Genomic DNA, 24,151 nt, shown 5'->3' on the forward strand with positions numbered 1-24,151 from the left:
TAATTGACTAATTCTGTAGGATCAAGTTGCTTTTTTTAACAAGTGGTTTAATCATAGCCAGCTTAAAGGTTTTTGGTACGTATCCTAGAGACAAAGATGAATTAATGATATTAAGAAGAGGATCTATGACCTCTGGGAGCATCTCTTTCAGTAGCTTCGTCGGTATAGGGTCTAACATACATGTTGTCGATTTAGATGAATTAACGAGTTTGCAAAATTCTTCCTCTCCTATAGCAATAAATGAATAAAATTTTTCCTCAGGGAGAAGTAGTTAACTAATGTTAACTAATGAAACCTTATGTAAAGTGTTACTTTAGTTTTTGTTCATTTGGCAGATTTCATGATTTCAATATACATATATATTTGGTCTGTGAAAAGTTTTTAATGCAAAAAAAAAAAAAAAATCCTCATCTAATTGCGTACAATTATTTAATCACATCACAAATTCAGTTACTTTTTAAGGAAAGAAAACACGCGGTGCTAACCCTGCTTCTAAATTACAAATGTGAAATGTACCTTTACCCGGGGTTAAAAGCGGTCTTTAGAATGACAATAAGCCGTGGTTAAGCACAGTGTGAAAAGCCTTTTTGTGTGTGTGTGTTTGTACTGCATTTACCACCTTTTTTCCTCTGCTTATTTCTCAGGCCAGTCAGCTCGGTGTGTACAAAGCTTTTGTGGACAACTATAAAGTCGCAGTGGAGACGGCAGAGAAATGCAGCCAGGCCAACATCCAATTTCAGAAGATTTCTGAGGTGAGGTCATCTACCTCCGACCATCCTGCACTAGTGTTGTCACGATACTGGAATTTCCAACTTTGAAACGATACCTTGAAAATGATCGATATTCCTAACCATTTTCTAATACCACAGGGAAAACTGCCTCATATACCGCGATACAGATAATTTGTTAATTTTGTTATAATTTTTTGATAATTTGGGTCATTGTGTTGCAATCGTTTACACACAGAACAGGGAGGCTTTATTTGAATCGTTGAACTAAATGAAAAAAAAGAAAAGTGAACAGTCAGTAATAAAATAAGAGCAAATAAGCAAATTGCAAACGATAGCACAAATAAATACAATAGAAATAAAGAGACAAATGAAATAAACATGGCTTTAAGTTTTTCAGGTGGGTCTAACAGTAGTATTCAGGTAAGAAATAATTCAGAAATTAAAGTAATCAAATGTAAAATAACACTGGATAGTCTTCATTGGAAAAATGAAATACAGATTAATGCTTTCAATTAAAGCTACAAAAGTTATTCCGCCAAGAGCAGCAAATTATTTTCTGTTTGTCTTTTGTTCTTTGATTAACATGACAGACAGCAGAAGGTTTATCAGGCTGCAGTGAATTTAAGTGCACAGATCCAATATTCTGTTACACAATGCGTTTTCTCTCAACTATTTGCATTCCAACAATGCCATCCCATCCACATGCGATGTCACTTCTCTGTCTTTTACGGCCGTGACGAGAACATTGGTCTCCTCGGCTGTGAACTGCTCCTGGCGTGCGCCTGGCAAATCCGCCGTTATAATAGCAATCCGCCATGGAACAAGCGCGCCTGCTTTTAAAGGGAATGTGAGATGACACTCTGATTGGTTTATTGCACATTACGCCCAAACCACACCTATGAGTAATGTTGCTACTTCAGACCAACCCATTTTAGATTTGCGCCGAGATCCACCCACAAAGTTACTTGCGTTTCGCGTTTGATACTTGCGTTTCAGATCGTTAAAATAGGGCCCCAAATCTCACTGTATTTATCTGAATAATCTGCAAGAGGGGCATTTTGACAATTTGGCATGTATTTGACCGTTTAAGCAATAAGCCATGAAAAATTACTTTTTGTATTCTCAAGCTGTTTGAGAGGCTGCTTTATGAGAGTGGTGCACGCGCTTTTGGTGTGAGCACGATCTGTGGGAATTACTAAAATTATAATTTGAACAAACACTTAAAGGTAGGGTATGGGATTTGCAAAACGGCCGGAAGATTTTGAAAATACACAACTCAAATGGTCCTACCTTCTTTCCTCCAACGCTAGCCCTGACTCCACCCATTCGAAGAACATGGGAGGGGGATGGGGGGAGGGGGGGGGATGGTACGACCGTTTGATTGACGAACTTACTGTCCAATGATTCTAGATGGTCTTGGAAATGATTGGCTGGAGTTTTTCGAGTCCTGCCCGTTCCACAGATGATTAAATTGCTTAATTTTCATTTCAGTGCTTCTAACTCAGTGGCTGTAAGTGGGTTAGGAATAGGATTTCAAGTGATTTAGAAAAAATGGACAAAAAAGAGAATCACATACCCCACCTTTAACCCTAAGAATTAGACATGCAGAGTATTAAACATCTAGTTTTTCATCTAGATTTTGCTTTGATATAACAGGCAAAATTACATAATTACATACACATTGTGGTGGCATGTTCACAATCACATCACATCTAGCTATCATCCTCAAGCTTGATGGATTCACTCATACATACACATACACAAGCAGCCTTCTGCATCAAATTTCTCTTCATTATTCCATTCAAGATGTATACGTCACATTCTGCTTTCTGAGCCAGACGCGAGCTCTGTATATATGTGCACTTGTGTTGGTGTGTGCTTATAGTAGGCATCTTTTCTGTTGACAGAATCTGAAAGTTAAAGGTCCAAAAGAATCCAAGGACTGCACCACAACCGCCACCATGGAGGGTAAGAGTGTATCTATTGATCTGTGATGTGTGTGTGACATGCATGAGCGAACCGTATTTACAGTATGTTAAAGCCTGAATCTGTTTGTATGTGATTTGATGTGTTGATTGATGGTTCATTGCGAGAGTGAATTGTCATGTATGCGTAAGTGAGCTGTGAGCAGTGTCTCTTAAGAATGAGTTCAGCTCTGCATCTTTCTACTTGTGTATGCAGCATCCACAACTCAAGTGTGTGTGTGTGTGCGTGTGTGTGCGTGTGTGTGTGTGTGTGTGTGTGTGTGTGTGAGGAAGAGTGTGTGCTTGCTCATTCTGAGTGTTTTGGAGTGTGGGAGAGCAGGAGTGTATGAGTCTCTCTCTCTCTCTTGCTGTCTTGGCCGTGTTTGTGAGGGATGGATAAAAGGGGCTGCAGAATGAGAAGGAAGTAGTGAGAGAGCATTTAGAGAAGACTGCAGGATCAGTGGAAGTTTGTCATGGAGATTCTTCTAGTTCTCCGGCTGTGTTGTAACTGCACCTATGGTAACTGTATTGCATTTTAATGATTTGACAAGCTGATAATCTGAATGACTCTCAATTCATGATTGTTGTGTGGTTTGTTTTGTGATTTTTGTTTTAATTGTCAAATGCTATCTGATCAGAAGGTTAAACTGTTTTAGAGCCTAATTCTGCCGGAGAATGTTATCTTATTTCAGTGCAGCAGGATGGTAATCGTGCATATACTTTGATATTTGGAGCCTTTACTACAAAAGTTCTTTATTATGTAAAATTATATATTTAGATTAGTAAAATATTCTTTCATACTAAGAGAAAAATGTTTCTTTTAAAATCTGCTCAATGAAAGGTTCTTTGGGGAACCCAAGTTGGTCCTTTTATGACATTGCTGTGATAACTCCCTTTTGGAACCTTTATTTTTAAGAATGTTGAAAGATCTTAAGAACAATGGCACTTATAAAACAAATAGTTCAGATTATGGCTTCTGATTGGTCAATACAGCATTCCAGCCATGTTAAAATACACAATGTAGTAACAACTAAACACACTTTCGCATAGCTACTGTATACCATATACAAGGGGTGTGACGATACAACTTAGCTCACAAGACGATACAGGATATTGGGTTTACGAGAACGAGGCGAGACAATATTTTTAAGAAACACTATATTTAAGGAATCTTTAATGACAAAATATGACTGGAAAAAGAGTCTTTTATTCAACTGAAAGTCACAAAATGCAAAACAATGCAGGTGCATTTAACTTATCATTTAACTAATCTAGGGCTGTCACTAACAATTGTTTTGGTAATTGAATAATTGGTCTAGTGAATACCCTTTAAAATGACTCAAAATAACATAATAACCAAGAGGCAATAATAATTGGTTTACATAAAGTATCAAAATCAAGTAATTTATAGTTTTATTGAACAACACTGTTCAAATACATAATGTAATATAGCCTACATATTATAAACAATCAACTTATGTACATTATGCATTGTAACAAATACCTGCAGATAGCACCGACGGCCTGGTGATTGTTATTGTTACACTTTACAGCATGATCAAATCCTTGTTTAATATTGGCCAAACAACATTTAATTCAAGTGTCCACCTAATCTTCAATATTTGGCCATTTCTTTATGATAGAAATGCTACAGCCACTGTCATTTCTTGAACAAGAACATGTGGACATCAAAACATGCAAACTCGAGGGTTCAAACTTTTATTTTGAAATTGTGATGAACAACAGTTTGCATATTTAAGATGATACTGATGTGTTCTGTGTTAGTGTAGGTTTATAAATGAGAGCACTGCGCTATGCTGGATTATGATTTTTAAAATTGTTGTAATATATCGTGCAAGACTTGGAAAACGGTCTAATAATATGGTTCATGGTTTCTCGTCCGTGGAATGCTCCACTTCCGGCATTTAATTTAACCAGAATTTAATCGAGGTCTTGTGAAAGCCCTACACTAATCGTCTTGGACCGAATGGTCATCTTTTTGATGAAATCTGAGTCCTTTCTGTCCCTCCGTTGACAGCAACGCAACTACCACTTCAAAGCGCTTCAAAAAGTTCAGAAAGAGATCGTAAAACTGATCCATTTGAATTGAGTAGTTTAGTCCAAATTTTCTGAAGATACACGATTGCTTTTTATGATGAACAGATTGAATTTAGGCTTTTATTCACATAAACATCAACTCTCACATCATTTGTGGTAAACGGAAGCTCAAGTATGCTTGCGAGAACCAATGAGGTTCATTCTCATGTGTTACGCAGCACCTTTGAGCTTCCACAAGAACCAATGAGGTTCATTCTCATGTGTTACACAGCACGTTTGAGCTTCTGCAAGAACCGATAAGATTTGTTCTTGCGCGTCAAGCAGGTTCGGTTGAGCTTCTTGTTTATGTTTTCAGAAAATTTGGACTAAACCACTTATATGGATATTAGCTTTACGATCTTTTTGAAGCGTTAAAGTGGTAGTTGCGTAGCTGTTAATGGAGAGTACAGAGTCTCAGATTTCATCAAAAAGATCTCCATTTGTGTACCGAAAGATAAACAAAAGTCTTATAGGTTTGGAACGACAGGAGGGTGAGTAATTAATGACAGAATTTTCATTTTTGGGTGAACTAACCCTTCAAGTTCTATTTTCCGAGTGTGAAAAGGTGGCACGAGATCTCGCCACACTCCTACCATATACTGCATTCTTGGAGATCAACTAGGGCTGGGCTATGTGGCAAAAAATATTATCACAATATTTGTTCATATTGATCGATATACCAGATTGAAGAGTATCCCGATGATGACTTAAGCCTGGAGAAACCAGAGTTCATTAATTAAATTTTAGAATAGCCTATATTTTATTAACAAAAATAGAATAACATAACTTTTAACTGTTCTAACATGCTTTTTCTTCCTTAAAACATTAGAATTTAGGTTGCCTTGTAACTTGGCAGCAAACATCTCAAATATTTGAAGAGGTACAAACTATAAAAAAAAAAAAGTTCAGTGTTAGATGATAAAAAAAAAAAAAACTATGGTATTTCACTGGTAGAAATTTGAGTAAAAAGTGCAAAATATAAACCAGCCATTTTGCTATCAACACAGATTAACACGAGACCGTATTTTCATTTTCTCTGTGTCGTCGCTGGGATGGTATCTTTTCAGATGATGGAAAATCTTCTCCAGATGATGGAATTTGGCATCCTTGTCACTGTTGCCTTTGGCTTGCTTAGTTGTTTACACTTAATATTCAGCAATATTATTAATTTGACTGTACTGACACTATTGGATGAGAACTGAATTGAGCTGGACGATGACATCACTGTTTTTTGCAGAGCTACTTTATTGCTGAATTTAACTAATTTCATAATTGATAAACTTTACACAGTTATTGAACTGAACTTACCTCAGCTGAACAATGTCATTATTTTCTTTAAGAGCTGCTTTACAGCAGAATTGAACTCTGTTTGCATCATTGAATCATTATTTTCCTGTTTATTAATGTAAAGCTCCTTTGAAACAATCTGTGTTGTATAAAGCGCTCTATAAGTAAATATGACTTGATTTGAAATATGACCTAAATTTGCACTTCAGTTTGTAAAAGCTCAGTGGAAAGATCCTGGGGTCTCATTTATAAAACTGTGCATAGGATCCTTACTAAAAGTGCACATGCGTCGGAATAATTTTTACTGAGTTAAAAGTTTGAATTCTGACTCAGAACTTGGCTAGTCTGAAAAACTTTTCAGTTCCCTCATTTTATGACAGTTGCATCTGAACTGGAGCTATATTTTGTGTTAAAGAGAAGCGCTCCAATTCTGCTTTACAGTAGTAGCCAAAAGTGATGTCCTGCCAATCTCCACCCTTTATTCAATTATTAAAAGTGTGTTAAAGAATTTGTAAGCATATTGATTAGTTGTGCCAGGCTGTAATACAAAGAAAATACGAACTCATGAAAAAACAAGTGAGAACAGTCCAAATATGTATAACTTATGTTGTACTCAGTGTATTCTTTTTCCTGTGAGCTTTTTGTTTTTCTACACATTTTTGCATAGTGAAATAAAACCTGTAGCTGTAGTTTACCTTTTTTGCCAAATCATTTAGTCAGATAAATACCTTAACCAAGTTTAGTTTAGTTATTCCATCATATTTAAAATATAAAAATATATATAGAGTATGTATGTACAGTATGTATACTGTAATGTGTATATATGTATATTCTTCATATTTAGATGGTTTAATTGAACGTGTAGGGTCATTAAGAACATAAATACCCTCCGGATCACTTTTGGCCACTACTGTATATTGTTTATACCCAAACAGTTTGTTTTAATGTATATAATATATTAGATTTATTGTCTGTGGCCATAAATAGAAAGTCCTTGTAATGAAATGTGTGCATTTCTCACAGTTTCTCCAGTCATCTTTTCCTCAATCCAGCGGGATGGCTATATGGGAAATCAGTAGCTCTCTCAATCTAGAGGGGTTTCTTCTGGGACTGTGTGTGAAGGGGTTCTTGGACTCATTTTGAATGCAAGCCTCTGTGCTGAGGTGTGCTTCAAGGTTGTAATTGGATGTCACAACCTATAGGGACTATGTTTCTCAAAAGCATCCCAAAATCACCATAGAAAATGCTGATAAAGCCCTGCAAACAGTAATGCAAATGAACTCTAGAAAATATGAGTAAAGATTGGTTATTTAATTGATAAATGACACTGTTGTTTTCCCTTATAAATCTACTAGTACACCTCACTTCTCTCTCCTCCTCCTCAAACATTTCTGTCACCACACTCTCTCCACTGTAATCCTCTCTCCACCACACTGTAAAAAAAGAGGCACATGGGAAATATGCCCTCTCAGAGAGCTTTGTCCTTTTGCGTTGAAATATAATCTATAATTAGATGAATTGAGTATGAGTGCGGACTGGTGGGAAACATCATCCATTAGAATGAAAGAAAGCAGGACCACCGCAGGAACCCATCATAACCCTGTCAGAAGATGAAGATGTGACCGCAGAGGAGAATGTGGAGAAGTCTCTCACTAGTGCTGTCAAAGAAATGAGAGACAAAGCTCTTTTTCCTGAAGATTGCTCACAGGAGACCCTTATGGGAGTGTGTATGTCAGTATACTTTCCAAAACTGTGTGTAACAGTGCTCCTTGTACCTGACTGGTACTTCTTGGAAGACAATAGTCTGACTTTGATAAGCTGTGTTTTTTTGAGGTCAACAGAAATTACAGAAATTATTGTGTTGAAGTTTTGGCTTAGTGGTTAGTGCAGGGCCATTTTAAGAGCCTTTAATTGAAAAATACTGGATATTCTGAATAATGTATTGTGGTTACAATACATTATTCAGAATATCCAGTATTTTTCAATTAAAGGCTCTTAAAATTGTACCTTAGTGCAATATTGAATTTTGGTTGCATATTGGTGCAAAGCAGTATTGTATTGATTATTTCTTGATAGAAAAAATCTAAACCCCTCCTTAAAGTTTGCAAATTTACCTTTGACTTGCAATCAAATGTTTGTGAAAAATGCATAATGAATCATTTGCCACCTTCGTCGCCTGCCTTTTATTATTTTTTTAAATGCAGAAAGTTTTCTTTTAGATATAGGGTTCAGTCTTTAGGAATTACAGTTTGCTTAAAAACTATATCACATTGTATAAATGGAACAGAATAGCAAGAGCTTGGTATAAAGTGTATGGTATGAGGTGTTCATATCCCACTGCAGTGTTCAGGGAGGGCATGATACTGTATAAGCTGACAGATATGCATTTTCTTTTCTCTCTCAGTCTGTCAACTTACGGAGAGTGGGGACTTACAGAAAGCTAAAGACATAAACCGAGCCTCCTCTCAGTGTTTGGATTCATTTGTCCTGGATGCTCATGTTTGTACAGTGCTCAGAGATGCTATTATCCCTAGTATTTGGCTGCTCAGTCAGCTGTGTAATAGTTTGGGAAGGAGTATTTCTTCTTTTTCTCTCTCTCTCTCTTTGGGTGTGTTTGAGATTTTGAGCATTTTTATGATTGAAAGTATGAGTGTTTTTAGTTAAAATCTATAAATATCTTATCTTGAAAAATAGTATTCCATAACTTGTCACTCTCTAATTAATTCTTTAATGTTTGTCTTTACAGCTCTCCTTTACAAGCCTATTGACCGTGTCACTCGCAGCACTCTTGTCCTGCATGTGAGTTGTTCTCTCTAAAAATATAAACGTCTTTTGATTGTACAGTTAGGTTTAAAATCAGGTCACCTCTACTAAGGCAAATGCACTGGCTAGTATTTTTCTGGAGTCACACATGCACACTCACATGCACACTCAGATGCAATCAGCTGTGACTTTAGGCCTACCATTTTTTTAAGCATGATGGAGCTTGCAGTGTAAAATCTCGATTTGTATTTGTATAAGAATCTATTGAGTCTTATAGTTTAATCAGGTTAATATGAGTTCACTTTCATTGTAAACTCTGTAGAGATTTTACTGCAGTCAGTTTGAAAGAATGTGCACTTTTGATTTCTTACCTTGAAAGGTCTTTAGATGTTCTGAGTATTTGCATATTGTCTGTGATGACATTTTGGAGTTGTGGCGTTTATCTGTAAACCGTAGTTAAGTGTGCCATAAAGAGACACTGCAACACTACTAAATTCTACTGTTTAAAGATCATCATATCCATTAAGATTCGAGTATCAACATGTCAGACTTGATTTTTTATCATGGATTTTAAGGCCGTAACAAATCCAGATGTCAGTAGGAGGTGGTTTAAACCAAAAAAATATCTCAGCGAGATATATATAAAACCTCAACTTGAGGTACTATAACCTTTGATAATGGATAAAAATTCCACCAGTATCTTAGTCCAAAATGTGACTTCCTCATATACACAGCCATTCAAAAGTTTTGTGGTCAGCAAGATTAAAAAAATAAATAATAATCAGGACACATTAATTTGATCACAAGTGACAGTAAAGATTATTGATTATTTTATAATGTTACAAACAATTTATATTTCAAATAAATGCCTTTATTTTGATTAATCAAAGAATCCTATAAAAAAATTATTATGGTTTCCATAAAAATATTAAGTAGAATTACTGTTTTCATCATTGATAGTAATAAATATTTATTGAACAGCAAATCAGCAAATTATAATGTTTTCTAAAGGATCATGTGACACTGAAGACTGGAGTAATGGCTGCATCACAGGCATAAATTACATTTTAAAATATATTAAAATAGAAAACAGTTCTTTTAAATTGCAATAATATTTCACAGTATTCTGGTTCTTACTTTACTTTTTGATCAAATAAATGCAGTCTTTCAAAAATATTTTAAGTATCACCAACCCCAAACTTTTGAACTGTAGTGTATCTTTTTGTTTTATTATATAAGGACTTGTTGAAACACACCCCTAAAGATCATCCAGACTTCCCATTACTGCAGGATGCTCTGAGAATATCCCAGAACTTCCTTTCCAGCATCAATGAAGAGATTGACCCGCGCAGGACTGCCGTGACCACACCGAAGGGAGAGGTTTGTGACTTTGTGTGTTTGTGCAACTTTGTGTGACAGAGAGTATGAAGTATAATGTATTTTGCCTATACAGTCCTTTGCTGTAAGTAACGCTTTAAGACGGGTGAGGTATCAATGCCTTTTGTAAGAGTGTTTTCACACCTACTTTATTAATAGCATTTTATTCAGAACCTGGTATGTTTTTTTTCTTTTCTTAGTTTTGGTCTGTGTGGGCATTCCACATAAAAAAAAAAAAACTCACCTTGAGTCAGCTTTGCATCAATATTTATCTTTTTTTTTTTTTCTAGTACCTGACAGATCAATTATTCAAAGAAATAATCAACAGATTAGTCAATTATGAGTATAATCAGAAGTTGCAGCCATTCAACTCGCTTCTTAACCATCATGGTATAATGCATAGTTGGAGGAATAGACTCTATGCATGGCCTATGTATTTCCGCTAAAATCTCAGTTGTACACGCACTTCTGGTATAGTATTCTCTGAAAGCAAACTGTGGTAAAAGTAAACTCTTTCTGTCATATATTACTATATTACACAACTAACTGCGTGATCACAACTAACTGTGTATGGCAAGCCGTTTTAACATTTAATCATTTAAACCGACTAGTCTCTATTTTCATGCTACTAGTACTTATTTTTTACATACTAGTATCTATTCCATTAAGTACTAGTACTTATTCATTAGCTACTAGTGCTTATTCTTTAGGTACTTGTGCCTATTTTTTAGATACTAGTGCTTATTCATTAGATACTAGTACTTATTCCAATAGTGACTAGTAACTATTCTTTTGTTACTAGTAACAATTTTTTTTTTTTTTTTTTGCCATTGACTTCTATGGGGATCTGTCATTCAGATATCAACTATTCAGTTCTGACTTGTATGTATTCCAATTGTGACTAGTACATACTAGTAGTTATTTATTAGGTACTAGTACTTATTTTTTAGATACTAGTACCTATTACTAGATACTAGTATGTATTCAATAAATACTAGTACTAAGTCATTAGATACTAGTACCTATTAAATAAGTACTAGTAGCTAATTTATAAGTACTAGTATCTAATTAATAGGTACTAGTATCTAAAGAATAAGTTCTAGTATCTAAAGAATACGTACTAGTATATATTGAATAAGTACTAGTATCTAATGAATAAGTACTAGTATCTATTTAATAGGTACTAGTATCTAATGACTTAGTACTAGTATTTATTGAATACATACTAGTATCTAGTAATAGGTACTAGTATCTAAAAAATAAGTACTAGTACCTAATAAATAACTACTAGTATCTAATATATATGTACTAGTCACAATTGAAATACATACTAGTCAGAACTGAATAGTTGATATCTGAATGACAGATCCCCACAGAAGTCAATGGCAAAAAAAAAAAATTGTTACTAGTAACAAAAGAATAGTTACTAGTCACTATTGGAATAAGTACTAGTATCTAATGAATAAGTACTAGTATCTATTTAATAGGTACTAGTATCTAATGAATAAGTACTAGTAACTAATGAATAAGTTCTAGTATCTAATAAATAAGAACTAGTATCTAATGAATAAGTACTAGTATCTAATGAATAAGTACTAGTATCTATTTAATAGGTACTAGTATCTAATGAATAAGTACTAGTATCTATTGAATAAGTACTAGTACCTAAAGAATAAGCACTAGTATCTAAATAATAGGCACTAGTACCTAAAGAATAAGCACTAGTAGCTAATGAATAAGGACTAGTACTTAATGGAATAGATACTAGTATCTAAAAAATAAGTACTAGTAGCATGAAAATAGAGACTAGTCGGTTTAAATGATTTAATGTTAAAACGGCTTGCCATAAACTGTGTTATCACAACTATAATGCAATAATATAATATTATTATTATGCAGCTCGGGTACAGGGTACTCCTTAAATGAAAAGAAAAGCAAGTTTTTGTTTTAGTTTTTTTTTACCTAAAAAATGTCTCCCTGCCAGTTTAAAGGCATAGTTCACCCAAACATTAATGTAATTTACTCACCCTCATGTCATTCCAGACTCGTACAAAAGGAGATGTTAGACAGAAAGACTCATTTTCTTTATTGTATGGAAAAAATATGTAATGAAAGTGACTAGTGACATATTAGGATGAGCCAGTGTTAGCCAACCCTTTTCCTAGAGACACACCAACAGTACAGTGTTTTGGATATCTCACTTATCTTACACACCCATTTTAGGTCTTGGTCTAGCAAGCAGCGTATGAGTTGAATTTAAAACATGTACTGTTTATGTGTCTCAAGGAACATCATTGGAAAACACAGGGTAACTCACTCATGATCTCATTCTTCTCAAAATTCACTTAAACTTACCACTGGGTTTGTGCCAGCTAAGCAGAGAATGTGCTGTCTGGTACAGTAGTGTGGTTACACAGTGCTGTGCCAGCAACACAAGAATAGCTATGCTGGGACAGTATGACAGGGTTGGAGTCCTTTAATGCATCTCTAAAGATAATTAAACAATGACAAAAAAATAATAAATGATTGACCCCAAATGATAGGATATATGCATAAACAACAAGATTACTGTCTTTCCTTTTAAAGTGCTAACTTTTCTACTGAATAAATTTGTTATTCATTATTTCATTTGTGGCATGGTTGTTGGTGACATGGGTGTTTTAGAAACTGCTTATATACTGGGATTTTCACGCACAACCATCTCTAGGGTTAACAGAGAATTTTCTGAAAAAGTGAAAATATCCAGTGAGCTGTAGTTCTGTGGGCGAAAATTCCTTGTTGTTGATGCCAGAGGTCAGAAGAGAATAGCCAGACTGGTTTGAGCTGATAGAAATTCAACAGTAACTCAAATAGCCACTTGTTACAACCGAGGTATGCAGAAGAGCATCTTTGAATACACAACATATAACTTTGACACAGATGGGCTACAGCAGCAGAAGACACACCGGGTGCCACTCCTGTCAGCTAAGAACAGGAAACTGAGGCTACAATTCACACGAGCTCACCAAAACGTTGCCTGTTTTGATGAGTCTTGATTTCTGGTGCAACATTCAGATGGTATGGTCAGAATTTAGCATAAACAACATGAAAACATGGATCCATCCTGCCTTGTATGAATGGCACAGGCTGCTGTTGGTGGTGTAATGGTGTGGGGGATATTTTCTTGGCACACTTTGGTACCAATTGAGCATTATTTAAACGCCACAGCCTACCTGAGTATTGTTGTTGACCATGTCCATCCCTTTATAAGCACAATAATGAGCCATGTCACAAAGCTCCAATCATTTCAAACTGCTTTCACTTTACTCAAATGGCCTCCACAGTCACCAAATTTCAATCCAATAGAGCACCTTTGGGATGTGGTAGAACGGGAGATTTACATCATGGATGTGCAGCCGACAAATCTTCAGCAACTACGTGATTCAGTCATGTCAAATTCTTGCTATTTGCTCAAGAGAATGATCTATTTAAGTCCACCTGTCATTCTAACAGGAAACTGTTCTCATAACCACAGGTCAAGAGCTGTAGTTACACCCACACAAATTGCAATGCTATTTGCGACTATTTGTTGGAACTGTTTTCTGGAAACACTGAATCGTTGAACTACTTGCGACCATAGTCAGCTATGTCTGCCAACAATGTAGGAAACGTACCCCTAACAAATAATAAGATACTCAAAACACAAATGTAGGGAGGCGGAAAGAGAGTTTGTAATCATAACTGTATAAAAGCATATAAAAAGGTGCAATACCGCAACCTACTATGTTCAAGTGTCAAAAAGATTTCTGCCACTGGATTAATTGTGTGTTTAGTATTAACATGATATCAATATTTCATTTTTTAAATATCACAGGCTCGTCAGCTGGTGAAGGATGGCTTCCTGGTGGAGGTGTCGGAGGGGACGCGTAAACTCCGTCATGTCTTCCTCTTCACAGACCTTCTGCTCTGTGCCAAGATGAAAAAGACAGCAGTTGGGTATGAACATGGACAGTTCAAATTGGTGTAGGATTCAGAATTTTCACTCAAAAATGCTCTTAAATTTCACTAAATAATTACAAAGAAATGGCAAGTAACACACTGAATAAAACAACATTTTGAAGTAGAAATACTGAAATAGTATTTTATTGTAAAATGTACTCCAATAATCTTTGATTTATTTACAACTTTGAAACCACATTTTTACAGTTTACACAAACTCACTTTCTCTCTCAGTTATGTGTTAACACTACATGCATACATCACATTACAAGCAGTTGCGTGTTTGGTGCTTGTAGATTAAGTGTTGATTTACAAAGGTGCGATATCATTTGTCACTCTGTTGTTGTCATGGTCACTATGTCAAAGACATCGTACTATTGATTAATAGCTGTTGTTACCCTCATGCATCTACAGCCTTCCCAGAATAACAGGCATACGTAACACACACACACACACACACACACACACACACACACACACACACACACCACACACCACACCACACCACACCACACACACACTATAGGCTGTGTATTTGCACATGAAGATACCTCATGAAACTGATTTCGAACAGGCTTCTGAGACAGCGTAATGGTTTAATGATTTACAACAAAATAGAGCAAGATTTGGGACTAAGCGAATATAAATGTACATTTACACACAAACTGACGACCAACCACAACTTTCAGATGTCATATATATATTTTTTTTAGCTCAACTGTCATGGAATGGAACACACAGGATTGTGGAATATCATAGGCAGTGAAGGATACATCTATGCTACCTTCAAAAATCGATCAGATATTCAGAAGGTATATCAGTAGACAGGAAGTGAAGCTAACATTAATTTGGAATTAACCTGGGAATGCATCCTCCGAGGGCAGCATTTTTAAGTTTCAGACGCAACCATAATCTACTTTGCCTCATATGCTTTTTGTTTTTGTTCTCAGCACTGGCAGAGACTGTAAAGTATTCAGCATGTTTTTTCAGACTGAATTAAGCAGGAGATGATTTTAATTGGTTGTTAAGCATGATGATGAACAGATTATATGCTGCTGCAGAGCCATGTGACAGACAGAGCAGCTGCAGAGCATCACAATCATCTCACAATAAGAGTGCATTATCAAGCATTTCTGCAGTGGAAACACATTTTGATTCCTGAAGCGTGCGTGTGTGTACTGTATATATTCTCCATAGTAAGTGCTTAGATTAATAGCTTACATAAGTCTCAACAGAGCCAGGAAGAAAAGCATCATGAAGCATGTGTTTGCGATCAGGAACGAATTATACACTTAATACACTCAAATTATATACTTAATATATACATACATTAAGGTTGTCAATTTAATTTAGTGTGCTTATTTATAAAAATTAAAGCAATAAAAAATAACATAATAAATCATGCTTTTATTTGACAATTAAGTATGTTTCTCTCTTTGTGTGTTTGTCAGGAGGCATCAGCAGTATGAGTGTAAATGGTACATCCCTCTGGCTGATCTGAGCTTCCAGACTCTGGATGACACGGACTCTCTCCCTCACGTCCAGACACTCTCTGAGCACGAGATCGAGGAGATGAAGATCAAGATCTCCACCATCAAAAGCGAGATCCAGAAAGAGAAGGTACGATCTAAATGAGGACTTATGATAAAACCTAAGCTAAAAATTAAGCTAAATATTAGTGGTGCTTGTTAAGACATGGCCTATATTTAGGGTTGGAAATTTAGCAAACCCTGTACATATTTACAGTACATACATAATTATTAGGCAAGTTGATATTCTGATCAAATATTTTTTCCAATCACATTTTACCAATTGAAAACCACATCATTCTTAATAATTACTATTAAGATTGTATACAATCATTAATCGGCAATGTGTATTTGTTGATGAGGGCTTAAAGTGAAAAACGCCTTATAATTTAGATGTGTTATTAACATAGTTCTGGACAATGGTGGCACGGGAGACTAAAGGGTCCCTGATTGTTTCACACCTTATTCTTCACCCTTATTGTTAAAGTCTTTTGCTGTTAATATCTTTTTTTAATAACTTGTTTTTTGTGACCCTGCTGTGCCAGTGACCAAAATTCATAGTAGTTATTAAGATTGATGTTTTGGAATTGGTCAAATATGCTTAAAAACAAAAAGATTAGAATATCGACTTGTCTAAAAATGATGCACCCACTGTAGTGGCCAAAAGTGATTTCCGGCCTAGGAAAATGTACATCACCCTTTATTCAAATGTTATTTTATATGCTTGGAGGAGTCAATTGTTTTATTTGTGATAACGCAATAAAACATGCCAAATTGTGGCTTTTTTTTTTTTTTTTTTTTTTTTTTTGGCCAGGTTGTCATACAAAGAAATTATGTATAACACATGCAAAAAAAACAAAGAGTCAAGAACTCTGGGCAGTGGACTTTTTTTTTTGTGATGGTGCTGAGAACAGGTTAGCCAGATCCTGAACACACAGCGCTCCCATTCTCTGTCTTCATTAATTAACTAATTAATAAACTAATTAACTAATTATCTAATAAAGTAAACGGTATATGAAAAAGTATTATAGTGTTTGCTGTGTGGTTGTTGCCCAATGTCGCTCGATAAGCAGAAATACATAAATCATGTTTGGTGGTACAAACACGCAAAAAAAAGGGGGCTTCCGGAAATAGTTGTAGACACTATGAAAACATTTCTCTAGTGTGAAAGCCCTTATAGTTTACACTTTTGGGGGAGAATTTTTTTTTCTTTTTCATTTTGTGTGTATTTGTGAGTTCAAGTGCAATTCAGTATCGCACACTATATGGGGCTGTTTACACCTGGCCACTTCATGCATTTTCTGTGATCGGATAGCTATCCGATTGTGAAAAGACCAGGTGTAAATGCCCTCCGAAACGCATTTGAGACAGATTTAACACTGAAGTGGCCTGGGCCGAATTCCAGATGAAAATGGACAAGTGTAAATGCATCTGGTTGTTGAAACCACATATGGAAATTCCAACAATGCTAAAAAATAAACGTGTGAGAGCGTGTTATAGGCTATATGTCATGTTATAGCCAGATATGAGCGCTACTGCAGCACGCATCACTGAAGATGAGCAGCTGAGCATCTATTCATCAAGCCAACGCGCAAACTATCGCAAGTCAAAGTGAAAGTAAGCCACAGACGCTTAACACACAATCATCTTCATTAAAAGTAAAGAAACAAAATGATCTTTCCAGTGATGTTGCCGCTGTCTCCTATTGTGGTCTTTGATTTTGAAATTAGCTGATTATCAATAAAATGCAGCTCATATCGGTTGCTTTCGGTGACGTGAACTCCATTAAATCAAATTTATATCTGTGGGTTTGCGAAAACACATTTATGTGACCAGGAGTAAATGGAATCGTTTAGATAAATCAGATAGCTATCTGATCCGTAAAACGCATGAAGTGACCAGGTGTAAACAGTCCCTATGAGAGGAGGCTCTCTGTGTGCATGCATTGGATGTGGTGTGATGATTGCCTAATTGAGTTCTCTTTTGCGTCGTCTTGCGCTTGAAAATGGTTTGATATCACATTAAATGCACACACAGGAATTGATTGATAAGCCAAACCTACTTAATCACCTTTAAAGTATAAAAATATATTTCAATTTTTTTTACTTCAATTGCTATAATTTGTTGTCTGGGCAACATAAAACATCTTTACATGTCGTCATTCAGCTGTGTTCAATAAGTTCTTAACCTAATTATCAGTGTTTTCCAAAAGGTCGTGTCAGACTCCCTTAAGCATTTTTTGGGCCTCTGTTTGTAATTAGGGAGAAAGTGGATTTTGTGGTTTGTTTTACTGATTTTTGGCATTGCCAAAGCAGGTCACCGTGATGCTACAGTTCACATTTAGATTGATCTTAGACAGCCCGCTTCCTTTATTCAGGTGAGGTCACCACAGGACAGCGAGGTAGTGCCTCACATGCAGAGGAAAGGTGACACCCCGACTCTTAGCCTCGGTAATGTGGCTGACTCCACTGTATGAACGGATTTGTTTATGCTAGCTGTCAATTAGAGAATCGAACGAGTTCCCCTCCAAGAGCACTCACTTCTGGGATTGTTGGATCTTCTCATCTGGAATTTCCTTTAGCTCAGAGCGATTACTGCACCACAGAGTCATGTAGTCCATAACATTGTCAAGATATAATATAACATCAGCACATTAACGACTGAGGAGTAGGAGCTCTGGAGCTCATATACACACATTGAGAGGATGATAGCATCGGCCATAATGGAAACTTTCAGACACAAAAATGCTCCTAGTATGAATTATTTTTTATATTTATAACATAAAATAGCATTTCCAGAATATCAGCAAGATTGCAAAAGTGATATTGATTTTGTACAACATTTCAATAAACTTAATATTAAGTGACATGTTAGGCATAATATTGTCAATACTGACTGTTTTTGCTTTATTTCTCCAATGAAAATTGTTCCAAACAAAGCCACAGCAAAAGAGTTAAGTGTCTCTGAGCAACAGAGTGTGTGTTTCATTTCTGAACGATTCGGTTCAGTGATTTAATGACCCATGCATAAGCACAGTCAGTAAGCACTTGCTTTGTTACTGAATGAACCAGCCACTTTGAACGAATTAGCTGAGCGAATGCTTCGACTCACTTTAAGAGAGTAGGGCTGTGTTAGAAATCTCCCCAAACCCTTAGGGCACTATTTAAGGGAACAGCCATTTGTAGTGGTGTCTGAAACCATAGTGGGCGTTATCCAGTGCACTTGTTCAATTCCATAATGCATCAAAATAATGAGTGTACAGTCGATGTACACTCAATGGCTAGAGAATACCCACAATGCACTGTGAGGGTCATGCCGAATAAATTTCTGCGTCTCGGCAGAAGATGGCGCCCACAGCTAAATCATCCATCCATCCATTTTCCAAACCGCTTGTCTAATGTGGGTAGTATAGCATAATATCATAGAGGTATAAATTCCTTTTAAATTGATTATTAAATGGTTTCATAAAATTTAATAATTATAAATTTTTTATTGTATTTTTTATAATTTATAATATATATATTCATTTATTTAAGGCAAGGCAAGGCAAGTTTATTTATATAGCACATTTCATACACAATGGCAATTCAAAGTGCTTTACATAGAAGAAATTAAAATAATAAAAGAAATAAGAATAATTAAAACAGTTTAGAAAAATAAAATACAGTACAGTACAAACAGTCGGACGAACAGTGGCACAGTGCTCATTCAGTAAATGCAAAGCTAAACAGAAGTGTTTTGAGTCTGGATTTGAATGTGACTACTGTAGGAGCACGTCTGATCTCCTCTGGAAGCTGGTTCCAGCTGCGGCTGGCATAATAGCTAAAAGCAGACTCACCATGCTTAGAGTGAACCCTTGGTATTTCTAGCTGATATGATCCTAATGATCTGAGTGATCTGTTGGGTTTATATTCAGTGAGCATATCTGCAATATATTGAGGTCCTAGGCCATTAAATGATTTATATACCAGTAATAATACTTTAAAATCAATCCTAAATCTAACTGGGAGCCAGTGTAAAGACCTGAGGACTGGTGTGATGTGTTCATATTTTCTGGTTCTGCTCAGAATCCTGGCGGCAGCGTTCTGTATGAGCTGCAACTGTCTTATGGTCTTTTTGGGAAGGCCAGTGAGGAGTCCATTACAATAATCCACCCTGCTGGTGATGAAAGCATGCACAAGTTTCTCTAAGTCTTGTCTGGAAACAAAGCATCTTATTCTTGCAATATTTTTCAGATGATAGTATGCTGATTTAGTTATTGCTTTGACATGACTACTGAAACTAAGGTCTGACTCTAGTGTCACACCAAGATTCCTGACTTGATGTTTAGTTGTTTGACCCCTGGAGTGAAGGTATGCGTTCACCTTGAGAACTTAATCTTTGTTTCCAAACGCAATGACTTCAGTTTTGTCTTTGTTTAACTGAAGAAAGTTTTGACACATCCAACTGTTGACTTCATCAATGCATTGACACAGGGAGTCAATGGGGCTGTAATCGTTAGGCGATAAGGCTAAGTAGAGCTGTGTGTCGTCTGCATAGCTGTGGTAAGCAATTTGGTTCTTTCTCATTATTTGGCTCATTGGGAGCATATACAGGTTGAACAGGAGTGGTGCAAGAATTGAGCCTTGAGGGACTCCGCATGTCATGGATGTCCACTCAGACTTATGATCTCCTATACTCACATAATAACCTCTCCCATCTAAGTATGACCTGAACCATTTTAGGACTATCCCAGAAATCCCCACCCAGTTTTCCAGCCTGTCAAGAAGTATGTTATGATCGACAGTGTCAAATGCAGCACTGAGGTCGAGTAGTACCAGCACTGATTTTTTTATATTTTTTATAAATATATATTTATATATTTATATATTTATATATATATATATTCGCATACAGCTATGGACATCCTGAATGTTCAACACTACATGTGTAGCAGTGTTATTTTAGTATTAGTTATGTACTAATATAGTTTTTATTAATATGTTTTATTATTCTTTTTTTTTTTTTTATATGTTCAGGTTTTATTTTTTTATTTTTTTTTAGTAATGTTATGTTATTTTTTATATATTATTTTTTAAATTACATTTATTTTTTATTTTAGTTTTAGTTCAGTTTTAGTTTATTTCCACTTAGTAATTTTAGTGCTTCAACTTAAAGTTTAGGATATTTGCCAAGGCAACATTTATAATTTTCCTTTAGTGTGTATGTTTTTTTATCTAATAAGGTTGTATACATAGTTCCCATGATTGAGAACTTTTCATTACTATTGGAGCTGCCAGTTTGATAACTTTCAAATGATTATTGAACAGCAAGCACAAACTATGCAAAAGCGACAGCCCTTCTGGCACGCTCAAGTGTCCAAATTTGCTCACTCATTTTCATTCACTCCTTCAAGTGTACTATATTAGTGGACTAATGTAAGGAATAGTGAATGAGGGTGTAAGGGGCGATTTCGAACACAGCCTGGGTGTGTTTGACCTGATTGCTGAATGATATCATAAGTACAGCGAGGATACAGAGCCTTCTGCTCTCTAATCACCATACTTTGATGTCATACGGTCTGCGCAGCGCTGCTTCAAGTCAAACACACCTAGGACTTGCTGCATCCTATTTCATAATTAAAAGTATCATTTCATTTTTTTTAATTAAAACATTGAAACATCATTTCATATTTCTCTATTCAAACTTTTCTCTAAAAGTTCTCTAACTGAATTAAATTATTTTTAACACTATAAAAAGGTGGGGGTGGTGCCGTGGTGGGCAAGTGATGTAACCAGTAACATTGGCGACACCGACTCGCAGCAAGCCTACTGTGAAGTTTGCTTTGGAGTTTTGGCTTGGGAGATCCAGCAGTGTATTTTACTGTGGGGATGGGGTACTTTTTATCCCTGTTTGCCCCAAACCCATCTGGTGGGTTTGCTGCCAAAAAGCTCTTTTTTTTTGTTTGTTTCATCTGACCATAGAATCTGGTGCCTTTTGAAGTTCCAGTCGTGTCTGACAAACAAATATTCTGGAGTTTGTTTTTGGATGAGTGCGAATGAATTTTCTTGAAACCCTCCCAAACAACATGTGATGATGTGTTTTTTTTTTTTTTTTTTTTGCTTTCTGACCCCAAAACTCAACTAATCTCTGCAATTCTCCATCTGTGATCCTTGGAGAGTCTTTGGCCACTCAAACTTTCCTCCTCGCTGAGCATTAGGACAATTTAGACACGTCCTCTACATGTAGATTCGTTACATCTTTAGTTGATTGGAACTTCTTAATTATTGCTCTGATGCTGGAAGTGGGAATTTTCAATGCTTTAACTATTTTCTTACAGCCACTTTCTATTTTGTGAAGCTCAACAATCTTTTGCTGCACATCAGAACTATATTCTTTGGTTTTACTCATTGTGATGGACGATTGAGGGAATTTGGCCTTTGTGTTTCAACTCCTGTGAAACAAGAAGTCATTGCTATACAATTTCATGTTCCAGGTCACTCTGGTAGGCAAAAAAAAAAAAAAAAAGTAAATATTAATGGGAATATACTTCAGAGATATTTTACTCATAAAAAATGGTGATTTACCCCTGTGCAACATTTTTTAATGAAAGATCAAAGGGATAAACAATGCAGATTTATTTTTACAGCCATCTTTGACCATATTTACCAGGGGTGCCAATAATTCTGACCACAACTGTAAGTGCATGTTTAATGTACTAATTTCAGATTGATTTGTGTGTGAACAGAAAGCACAGAAAGGTCAGAGTCGTAACGTGGATCGTCTAAGGAAGAAGATGAATGAGCAGGAGTCGTGTCTGCTGATACACTCCCCTACCATCCCATTCCGCATCCACAACAAACACGGCAAGGTACCGCATCGCACAACCATTTGATTTACAACACTGTTATTTGTGAAAAGATATATTTTTAACACTTGTTACACATGACACATAAATGTTTTCTGTTTAAATATTGTGCTTCTGTTGTTTATAGCTTTCCAATAGGGGGAGCCATTGTTATTCTACTCACTGTCTCTTTCTCTCTCCAGAGCTACCTGTTCCTGCTGTCCTCAGATTATGAGAGGTCAGAATGGAGGGAAAGCATTCAGAAACTGATGAAGAAAGGTAAGAAAATGTGTTATTTTAAAAGATCAGATTATTCTCCCTTACAATATCAAATCATCATTAAAAAATTACACAATCCATCATTTCTGTATTAGCCTCGCTGTCACTCCAGTAATGCTCTCTAAGGTTTAAAACTATTTAAAACTGATAGGTCCACTATAGGGCCTTAGTAAATTTAGCAAGAAGGCAGCAAGATGATTTATTTATAATTATTTACAATAGGTTATAATAAAAATTTATAACTTAAAATTAAATGCAGTGGTGAGCTCTCACTTACAATGAGTTTATTTCCACTTGGTTATGTATGCTTATTTTAGATCCTGGTCCTGAAATTCTGCATTTTTCTGTGTTCACAAAGTGTTCACAAAGCTGTTTACTTTTTTTAATAATTATTTAACACCAGAAAGACAAGACCAATCTTTTTTCTCTGTTTTTTTTCCTTTTTTTCTTTAAGAGCCACAAAACATATTTTATGTTTAAATTATTTACCAAAAGGCAATCACTGTCGTCTTTGTCATCCAAGATGGAAATGGGCTTCAAATAATGTGTTGGACATTAGGGGGATTTGGAGTCATAATGATTCTTGAAAATGATCCTGAAAATGTCCTACCTTTCTGTGGACATCCTGAATGTTCAGCAATGCATGTGTAGCAGTGCTATTTTAGTATTATTTATATACTAATATCGTTTTTAATCATTTATTTATATATTATTATTATGTATATGTTTAGTTGTAATTTTAATTTTGTTTTAGGAATGTTATGTGCTTGTCATTTTTTTCTCTCCATTTTTTTTCTCACTGAAAAAACAATTTCTCAAATTTATTTTTTTGTTTAGTTTTAGTTCCGTTTTACTTTATTTCCATTTAGTAATTTTAGTGCTTTAACTGTAGAGCTCTTAATTTTAGAGCTCACTGTGTGTGTATGTGTGTTTTTAGACCTGCAGGCATGTGTGTTGAGTTCAGTAGAGCTGCAAGTGTTAACTGGCTCCTGCTTCAAACTCAGAACTGTCCACAACATTCCCGTCACCAGCACCAAAGATGGTAAGTGACACATATTTTCACGTTTTTTTCTCTGCTCTCTAGTTATATCTAGAGGGGTCAAATGTAAATGCTGTCTGAATCTGGGGAGACTAGGGTAAAATATGTCAGTGAAATCAATTTCAGTTTATATCAGATGTCCTGAGATACATTTAGTTTAGTTAGTATTAGTTTTTCATACATCTCATTTGTCTTTGACTTGAGAAGAACTTCAGTACAAAGCTTATTCTCCATTCCAGTGTTTCTTTCCCTTTTGTTTCCAGTTAAATGCTTTCAGCTCT

General features: G+C 35.7%; 1 protein-coding gene across 3 annotated transcripts in view; it reads left to right on the plus strand.

Moving 5' to 3' along the window:
* abr (ABR activator of RhoGEF and GTPase) overlaps positions 1-24,151 on the plus strand; it is a 331,053-nt gene that overhangs the window by 184,879 nt on the left and 122,023 nt on the right. For all 3 annotated transcript variants that reach the window (XM_084412865.1, XM_084412866.1, XM_084412867.1), the window contains 9 exons: positions 645-752; positions 2,639-2,699; positions 8,826-8,878; positions 10,082-10,222; positions 14,073-14,194; positions 15,649-15,817; positions 22,454-22,576; positions 22,756-22,831; positions 23,769-23,873. In XM_084412865.1, coding sequence (XP_084268991.1) covers positions 645-752; positions 2,639-2,699; positions 8,826-8,878; positions 10,082-10,222; positions 14,073-14,194; positions 15,649-15,817; positions 22,454-22,576; positions 22,756-22,831; positions 23,769-23,873 — 958 coding nt within the window. The remainder of the gene's footprint in view (positions 1-644; positions 753-2,638; positions 2,700-8,825; positions 8,879-10,081; positions 10,223-14,072; positions 14,195-15,648; positions 15,818-22,453; positions 22,577-22,755; positions 22,832-23,768; positions 23,874-24,151) is intronic.

Source organism: Rutilus rutilus, assembly GCF_951802725.1.
Source record: "Rutilus rutilus genome assembly, chromosome: 7".
NCBI lineage: Eukaryota > Metazoa > Chordata > Actinopteri > Cypriniformes > Leuciscidae > Rutilus > Rutilus rutilus.